Below are 9036 nucleotides of genomic sequence, written 5' to 3'. Positions count from 1 at the left end.
CATGAGGTCCTGTTTTTGTTTTCTTTTATTTGTTTGTTTGTTTAGTAGAGGGACTAGGGACTGAACCCAAGACCTCGTGCATGCTAAGCAGGTGCTCTACCACTGAGCTGTGCCCTCCCTGCATGCATGAGGTCCTGGATTCAATCCCCAGTACTTTCTCTAAGAATAAATAAATAACTAAACCTAATTACCTCCCCCTACAAAAAAAACTGCTCTTAAAAAAAAACCTTTTCAAAAAAATAGTGGACAAAAGCTTCGAACAGATTCTTCACAAAAGAAGATATGTGGATGGTCATATTACCACACGAAAGGATGCTCAACATTATCAGCCATCAGGGAAATACCCCAATTAAAGCAGGAGATGCCACTGCACACTCAGCAATATGTCGAACTTTTTTTGTTTGTTTGTGTTGTCTTATTTTTGTTTGGAGGGGGGAGGTAATTAGGTTTTTTTTTAATGGAGGTACCAGGGATTGAACCCAGGACTTTATGCATGCTAAGCACGTGCTCTACCACTGAGCTATATCCTTCCTCCGACACTCAGCAAAATGTCCAAATGAAAAAGACTGACAGTGCTGAGTGCTGATGGGGATTTAGAGCATCTGGAACACTCATCCATTGCTAGTGGGAATGTAAAACTTTTCCAAGGTATGATCACTTTGGAAAAGTTTCTTCTAAGTTAAACATCCATTCATTATTAAACTCAGTAATTCATTTACTCAAAAGAAATGAAAGTGTACGTCTACACAACTTGTAGGGGAATGTTCATAGCAGTTTTATTCATAATGGCCAACAATCAGAAGCAGCCCAAATGTCCACCAACAGGGAAATGGGTTAACAAATTATGGTATATCCATATGGCAGAATACTACTCAACCACATAAAGGAACATTTGCTAATACACGCAGCAACATGCATGACTCTCAAAACCTTTATCAGGAGCAAAGCCAGACAGAAATGCACACATATGGTGTGGAATCATATCACATTCTGAACCTACAGTGATAGAAAGTAGGTCCACACACGGTTGCCTGGGGCCTGGGGTGGGGTGGGATACTGATTGCAAAGGGGCACAAGGGGACTGTAGGGACAATGTGAATGTTCTACCTTGACTACGGTGATAGCTCCTGGGTATGGACACCTGTCAAACTCATCAAATAAATGTACGGTTGGTTACTCTGGATATATTTTATTATATGTAAATTACACCTCAATCAAGTTGATTTTTAAAAATCAATTCCTCGGAAAATCTTTCCCTGACCACGCCCCTCTCCAACAACCCCTGGTCTATACACTCTTTGCAACCTGTATTTTCTTCCACTGCATATCTCCAAGTTGGCCATGATGTTGTTTATTGGTTTCCTGTCAATGGCCTCTAGACAAGTCCCAGACCCCATCTCTCTAGGTCACCCCGAGGGCTCAGCACCCCGCCTGCACAGAGCAGGTGCTCAGTGAGCACTCAGGAAACAAGGGGATGCCGGAGCTGGTGAGTGGAGGCCAGAGAGAGGAGCAGCTGGTTGGGCCCAGCCACACCCTCGGGCTAGAGCTCTGTGGACTGGACGACCTCCGGGCCCCTCCACATGGGGCTCTGGCTCCACCCGGGGAAGTTGAGTCTGTACAATTCCTCAGAGATCTCCAGGAAGGTCTTGCCTTTGGTCTCCGGGAGGAAGAAGAAAGTATAGACGGCCGCACAGACACAGACACAGAGGAAAGGCACGTAGAGGAAGTGGGACAGGCCCTCCTGTGGGTTCAGAGAGACCCGAGACCTGGTGCGGCCCATTCAGCCCCAGGCAGGTCCGGATGAGGGACCTGACCCTCTCCGTTCAGATAAGCCCCATCCCTTCTGGTCTCAGACTCCCTGGATGGAGCCCCTCCCCTTCCTCCCTCATGGGACCACCCCTCCCACCTCCCCACACCACCCTACCCTTTCTCAAGCTGACAGGGCCAGGGGATGGGAGGGGGCACCTACCATGATGAAGGGGAATCCCAGCCCGACCAGGAAGAGCATGGTCCACATGAGCACTCCGCAAACCATGTAGGCAGCAGGCCTGGCCGTCTGGTCAAAGAGCTCGGTGGCCAGGATCCCGGTCACTCCGGCTGGAAGGAGGAGTGGGGATGGGGACAGAGGCCTGCCAGCTAGGGCTTCCAGGCCTGCCTTCCCACCACCTGGCCCCAGACAGGAAAGTGGGGCCTCTCGGGGGCGCTCCTCCTGCGCCCGTTCTCTCCCCAAAGCCTGTAAAGTTGAGTGGGGCAGGGGCGCAAGCTGGTGCATTCACACCCGCCCAGCCTTCGCCCAGACAGCCTGCGCCTTCCGCAAGGCCCAAAGCCTGGAGCCCTTGGGCCCACTCACCGGGGCCGATGCCAAAGCTGAGGATGAAGGCGAAGATGCAGGACATGGCCAGGTAGGGCATCCAGGGGAAGGAGCTCTGCGGCAGAGGAGGGCGCTGAGGGGAGATGGGGGGCCGCACACACTGCCGCCCAGCTCACATCCCCGCCCAGGTACCTGCAGGCACAGGGCTGCCGTGAAGACGCTCCCCCAGCAGGTCATCAGGCAGTAGCCCCCCATCAGCAGCACCCGCCGGCCCACTCTCTCGATGACCACACACTGCAAAGGAAAGGAGCCCAACCTGACTGACCTGCACGGGCCACGGTCCCTGGGTCCGGGGACAGGCAGTGGGGAGGGGCCCCAAGAGGAAGCTGGGGTGGGGGTGGGTGGCCAGGAGCAGTTTACTGCTTCAGGGGATTAAGATATGAATTTTCCAGAGGACCTCGGTCACTCAACTTCAGTTTCCCCATCTCAAGATGGTGGTGTGAGTGCCCGGCAAACAGTAGGTGCTTAATACGTGCTCACTAACTCGCGGCATTTTAACGGAGTGAGCTGAAGTGGAAGTGGCTTAGCACCCCGAGGGTCCGCCGCAGGGCTAGGCGGTGGAGGTCGGGGGCGGTCGGCCCGGAGCCAGACTCACGCTGACCAGCGTCGCCAGCAGCTCGCAGCCCCCGGTCCCGATGACCGCGTACTGGACCTTCTCCGGGGGGATTCGTGCCTGGACGAACATCGCCGACGCGTAGGAGTACACCTGCGGGGGCGGGCGAGGGGCGGCTGCGCGCGGGCTCCCCCACCCTTGGCCCACAGCCCGACACCCCCCCACCCCACTCCCTGCCCCCTCCTCTATCTCCCCACCCCCACCCCCTACCCCGGCCGGAGCCGGGAGGGCTCACCGCGTCGTTCCCGCACAGCTCCATGGCCCCGCCCAGCACCACCAGGCTCGCCACCTGCCTCCGCAGCGCGCGGTCCCCGAACAGCTCCCACGGGCGCCGCGCGCGCCGGCCCCCGCAGGCGGCGCGCTCCTGCTCCAGCTCCGCCAGCTCTCCGGCCAGGTCCGCAGGGCCCCGCAGCCGCTGCAGCGCTGGGGAAGGGAGCAGGGGCAGCGGAGGCTGAGTTCCCAGCCCCCGGCCCCTGGCCCCTCTGAGGCTCCCACAGTGAGCTCCCCGCGCCCACCTCCTTTCTCCTTCCAGGGACACCCTTGGTTGGATGGGGGTGCTCTTCCTGGCCCTCTCGTCTCCCAGCATCATGGACCAGAGGGGACTTTAGCAACTCGAGGTTCTGAGGGTACACCACTCAGGACACCACAATTGCGACAGACTGCCACTGGCGTCCCGGTTCTCCACCCCTCCCTGCATCCGTATCTCTTGCTATGGGATTTGGCAATTACTGTCACTAAGGGGGCATGTACACACCTGCCCCGTGGCGCCGTGCTCTGCCTCATGACTCTCTCACCAGGCGTCCTGCCTGTTCGAGCCCAAGCCTTCAGAGTCCTGGATCTTTCTACTTGCTCTTCTGTCATTACTGTAAAAACCTGCGGCAGGGCTAGCCCTCTGGTCCCAGGAAGAAGCAGAAATGGCCCAGCTGGGACATTCCTAAGTCAGCCTATGCCCCGCTGACCCACATAAGCAGAGCCTCCAGCCGGACCCACCCTTCATCAGCCACCCTCGAGAACTCGCAGAGGCTTGAGCTAAGTAATGGCTTCCCTTCTCTGCCCCTGAGATGTGATCGTTAGGCAGCAAGAGAAAACTGGTACCCAGAGTAGGTGCCACCTTAACTCGGGCCTGCGATACACGGTGTTGGTTCCCAGACTAGGCAGAGAATGGGGAGGAGGCTGGAAGAATGATGCTCCTGTGTGCAGGGCAGTAACGGGGAAGAGAAAAAACAGACCTAATGAACTTCTGGACCTGGGAAGAGATCCTGAGTGTCAAAAGCATGAGCTGGCTGCTTTTAGCTAAGTAGTCTAAACTGACTGTAATGCAATCCTAAGCTCAAAAAGACCCTCAGAGGAAACACAATTTAATTAAATATAACTTCTTCCAGAACTTTCTAGGTTAGTTAAAGAAAAAAGAAAAAACAAACCTGTTTCTCATCTCTAGCTTCTCCAACTAGCAAGAGTCCTAAATTAAGTTACAGCGTGAGAACCAAGATTAAATCCAGAACACTGCCAGTAAGCCCCGGACTACGGGTAAAGACTAAACCAAGGGTAGGGCTTAACGCAGCGCCTCACAGACCCTCATGGCTGGAAAGAGGGGCATCACAGAGGCTTAAGAGTCTTGGTCCAGAGCAGCCCAGCATACTCCCAAATTCCAGTAATTAAGAGAGAAGCATGTCTCAAAAAGAATTATGGATGTGGCTCTTGGCACATAAACCAAATGTTCAGAAAATTCACATCATTTTGGAGAAAGCTGTATTGACAAAAAGCTCTGCCAGTTGAAAAGACACTGAGGTGGTTTGAAATGTGAAGACCAGCTTTCTATATGTACATTTTCCAGTGCCCTCTTCAGGGGTCAAGGAAGGTGATGGAAAATGAAGGATGTCTCCAACGGCAGGACCAAGAAGCTGCGGGAACCAGGACCTGGGAAGCGCCTCCCAGGGGGTGGAGCCAGGGCTTAATGGAGGGCAACTCCCCACCCCAAGGCAGTTTGCCCAGGGGCGCTCAGCATTGCTGTGGGCAGAGGACTGCTCTCTACCTCTTTGCCACCCTTTTTTGGAGAAAAAGGTTCATTCTGGTTACACCAGCCCACTCTCACCAGTGTCTGCTAAGTGTGGGAGGGGCAGAAGACTTGGGTTTTTATTTCCTAGGTCTCTGGATCAAGAAAAGGGACATACAGATTTGACATGATCTTAAGATCCTAGATTACAAGCCCGAGGCCATGATTGCTTGAGACTTTGGGGGCGGGGTTGTTTCCAGGATGACATAAGCATGTTCTGCACAGGGAGGGACATGAATAGTAGCAATGGTCACCATGGCAAGCTGGGAAGAATACATTAGTGGGCCCTGGTCTTCACCCCTCCCTAAACCTATACCACTTGCCATGCGAGTGGAGATGCCATGGATTTTCCCATCTCTGGACTTCGGGGTCAATGATGTGACTCTGGCCCCTCACGCTCAACAGTGGGCATGAGGGGCCAAAGGTTTGGAAAGTGCTTGTGCGGCTGGGTTTGCCTTCTCACACCTCTGCCACCATCATAACAACATTCCTGCGCTGGTCCAACGGTACCAAGAGTGGGAGGAGGGGCATGTGCAGCAGAGCTGAACTCCTCCAGCCCAGACCAGCTTCAACTGGCCGACTCCTAGCTGACCCCTGGCACCGTAAGCCAGCCCAGCCAAGATGGGCAGGGACGGGCTGCCAGCCCAGGCAGTACATGAGCTGCAGATGCAGGCAGTGATTGCTGTTTTCAGCCAGAGATTTGGGGGTGCTCCTCGGGCATCACCACTGGAACCACAGCTGACAGAGGACCTCAGCCCAGCCAGCACTGCGCCCTTGAGGCCTTGCTTGGTGTTTCACCCTCTCGCACGTCTGGCTTGGGGGGTGCTTTCTCTGCTCCACCCTGGGTTCCCAGATGGCAGACGCTGAGTCTGTTCCAGCCCAGTGCCCTGGCATTTAGGACAGCCCCTTGATAAATAGTTTCGAAGGGGTGCATAGATGATGAAACTGAGGCACAAAAAGAGGGATAGTTTTGTCCTGAATAAATGAAACCTGAGACCTGAGGACCCACATGCTCTGGCCAGATGTACACCATGGCCAAGGGTGGTCTGGGGCCCGAGGTCAGGGACTCACCTGCCAGGCAAGCCTCGGAGTCTCCACGGTCAATGAGGAGGTAGCGCGGGCTCTCGGGGAGCAGGGGAAGGGAGGCCAGCTGGAGGACCCCAGGCACCAGGCAGCTGGCCAGCAGCAGGGGCCAGGCCTGCGGGCCACCCAGGAGCTCCCTGGGGAGACAGAGGAGAGGCTGAGCCAGACGCCTCCTTGCTGGAGTCCTGCTCCCTACTGCCTGCCCCACTGAGGACAGAGGGTCTGTGTTACTCTGTGCCTCCTCCTAACGGCTCTGGGCCTGGACCCCCCCAGGTGGGGACATGAGAGAGGGCAGGGGCGTGGGCCTACCTCATCCCTCGCAGCTACTCTCCCCAGGGCTCTTCCCAGGGCTCCAGGCTCTGCCCTCACCCCTCTTTCCCGGGATGCTCCCTTTAAAAGCCGAAACCTGCACCCTCTCCTCTGTCCAGACCCATTCTTTGCTCCGCGATCTGGAGAGGCTGGAAGAGGCAGATGCACACGAAGTGCGGCTGACCGATAAGTGTTCTGTGTACCAGCCAGAGGCCCGTGGACGGGGCTTCAATGCCTGAGTACAAGGAAGCAACGCCTTAATCTCCTTGGGAGGTGGGAGAAAAATTTAGGCAAGGAAGGGCTTTTCCTGGACCCCTCTAACCTCTCAGTGCCCGGCGAGGGGCACTTACCTGAGTCCGACCACTTGACCCATCACGATTCCCAGGGCGGTGAAGATGGCTGAGGTCATGGCCACAGCTCCTCGGAGCTCCTTGGGAGCACTCTCCCCCAGGTACATGGGCTGGACGTTCATGCTTACACCTGGACGCATGTGCAACAGATGGTCAGCCACAGGCCTGCTTCTCCCGACACCTCCTCAGTGCCACCTGCCCCTCCCCTATGGGATCCCAGCATGAGTGCTACTCCCTCAGTCCCTACACTTGGAAGGGTTCCTCTCCAGCTGCTGGAGGGCCAGCAGGATGCCAGTCCACCCCCAGGACTTCTGAGAGAGAAGTCCTCAGATCGGCTCCCACCCCACAGTTCCAGCATTTTCTAGCCCCGGTCACGGTCAGTGGAAGGAATGTGGGGGGCTCTGAGGGAGTGGATGCTCCCCAGCTGTCCCGGCTCTCACCTCTCACCTCAACTATCCCTGGAGGGTCCCCCCTCATCCCAGCTTCCCCAGGGAGGCTTCTGGCACCCAGGCAGCCAGTGGGAAAACAGCTGGACAGTACCTCCCACCGCCCACCCCAGATGCTGACACCTAGCAAGAAAGTGGGAGGCCATTGTATTGGGGCGTCTTCCAGCTGGGAACACGGCAGGCGGGGTGTGCGGCTCCATCCCCTCCCTGGCCTGGGGTCCGGAAACAACCCTCAACAAGGTCCTGCCTCTCTCCAAGCACCGGGTGGGGGCAGCCAGGAGGAAGGTGGGTAAGCTGATGGCCCCAGACTCTTGGAGGTACCCCTGTTCTTCCTACAAACACTTAGGGAGGGATCCCTTCTGTGCTTGGACTCCAGGCACAAAGATAAAGTCTGACCCGGTCCCCTTTCCCTGGAGTGTGGGCTGTACCCACTTTAAGTGTCTATTAAAATGCACCATATTTAATCATTCTGCAAAAAAAAAAAAAAAAAAGGTGGGCACGGATGGAAAAGAAATCAATGAACAAAGACGATAAAGGAAGGAATGAAGGGAGTAGAGGGAACGCATGAAGAAGAGGAACAGGGAGGCAGGAGGAGACACCCCCGCCCAGTACCTGCGCTGACTCCCACCAGCAGCCTTCCCAGCATGACCATCTCAAAGGACCCGGCCCTGCGGCTGAAGCCAAACAGGGTCGCTGCGGCCACCACAAAGATGTTATTCACCAGCAGGGACTTCTTCCTTGGGGAAGCCGAACACAAGGAGAGAGGCTTGGTTCAGTCCCAAGGGGACCCTGGGGATCGGGGGGCCCTGATCAGACCTGTGTGTGCGCGGGGACGGCATCAGTAGTTTAAGCCACATGGACAGAAATGACACTGGCCACTGTACTTAGGGTCACTCGTGGGATGCCCCGAGGGGCATACTCCTTCCTGATGGGACAGATGGCAAATCAAGGAGGGGGCGCAGGGAACAGCAGCTGTGGGCTCCAGACACTGGGCTTGGAGGTGCTGTCCGGCAGGCCACTCAGGAGAGCTCACAGTAGATCATACGGCTGGCTGTAGCCACAGGGAACCAAGCCAGAGCAGGACACGGCCCTGCCCCCATCAACAGATGAGCCAACGCTCAGACCACCTGTGTCTGGAGGACGGCGGATGACAGTTGACCGTAACAAACGCGATCCGGCGGTAACTCCCACGGTGCCTAATAAGCCATATATGGCTTCTTCACTGGTATAAATTAACAAAGGACTTTGATTGTGGCTATTTCTCTGGCGAATGCATTTTGCTGGATTTCAGGACACAGACAACACCAGAAACATGTAGCTTCCACGGGCAAGTCAGTACTGCACCGATACCAACCTCCCTAAGGGGATGCCTGCTCTCCAGCTCAGGGCCACCCCCATCTGCTCCACCAGGAGCCACCCATCCCTCAGGCATCCCTCTGGCCCACTACTTTGATACTTTATGCTGAAAGGACACTCGATGCCTCGGTAACGTGCCACTGGAGGCAGCCTGTTCCACCCTGAGTGTTGTGATCCCACACTTCCACCGGGTGATTTGCAAACCTGGAAGTTTTGATGGAGTATTCTCTAGGGGGTCTAAACCTACTGTGGGATGCTCTGCTCCTCGACCGTCTAGACCTGGGAGACTAAGGTGCTCCAAGTGCCCAGGTGGCTGCCTCCAAGGAGAATTACAGTGCAAGACCAAAGTTTCTGAGCAAAGCCACCACTTCAGCGAGTTACTCTCCTCTTAATCAGAAACAACTCCTGGCTTCTCACTAGGCCCAGGAGGAGAATCCACACCAGAATTGGGTGTT

General features: G+C 55.9%; 1 protein-coding gene across 18 annotated transcripts in view; it reads right to left on the bottom strand.

Annotated features, from left to right (window-relative positions):
* Positions 1–754: 754 nt before the first annotated feature.
* The window catches only part of SLC2A11 (solute carrier family 2 member 11), a 22724-nt gene continuing 14442 nt past the window's right edge, over positions 755–9036 (bottom strand). For 13 of the 18 annotated variants that reach the window (XM_032471751.1, XM_032471759.1, XM_032471752.1 and 10 more), the window contains 9 exons: positions 7838–7962; positions 6780–6909; positions 6109–6257; positions 3220–3407; positions 2967–3077; positions 2504–2605; positions 2351–2426; positions 1970–2097; positions 755–1741 (listed from right to left, as the gene is read on the bottom strand). In XM_032471751.1, the coding sequence (XP_032327642.1) occupies positions 1541–1741; positions 1970–2097; positions 2351–2426; positions 2504–2605; positions 2967–3077; positions 3220–3407; positions 6109–6257; positions 6780–6909; positions 7838–7962 (1210 nt within the window). In that variant the 3' untranslated portion in view covers positions 755–1540. Of the gene's footprint in view, positions 1742–1969; positions 2098–2350; positions 2427–2503; positions 2606–2966; positions 3078–3219; positions 3408–6108; positions 6258–6489; positions 6665–6779; positions 6910–7837; positions 7963–9036 lie in introns of those variants that run through there. The other 5 variants (XM_032471750.1, XM_032471748.1, XM_032471749.1 and 2 more) reach the window with 5 other exon arrangements.

The sequence above is a fragment of the Camelus ferus genome, chromosome 32 (assembly GCF_009834535.1).
Source record: "Camelus ferus isolate YT-003-E chromosome 32, BCGSAC_Cfer_1.0, whole genome shotgun sequence".
Classification (NCBI taxonomy): domain Eukaryota; kingdom Metazoa; phylum Chordata; class Mammalia; order Artiodactyla; family Camelidae; genus Camelus; species Camelus ferus.
This window is presented reverse-complemented; position numbering and strand designations above follow the sequence as displayed.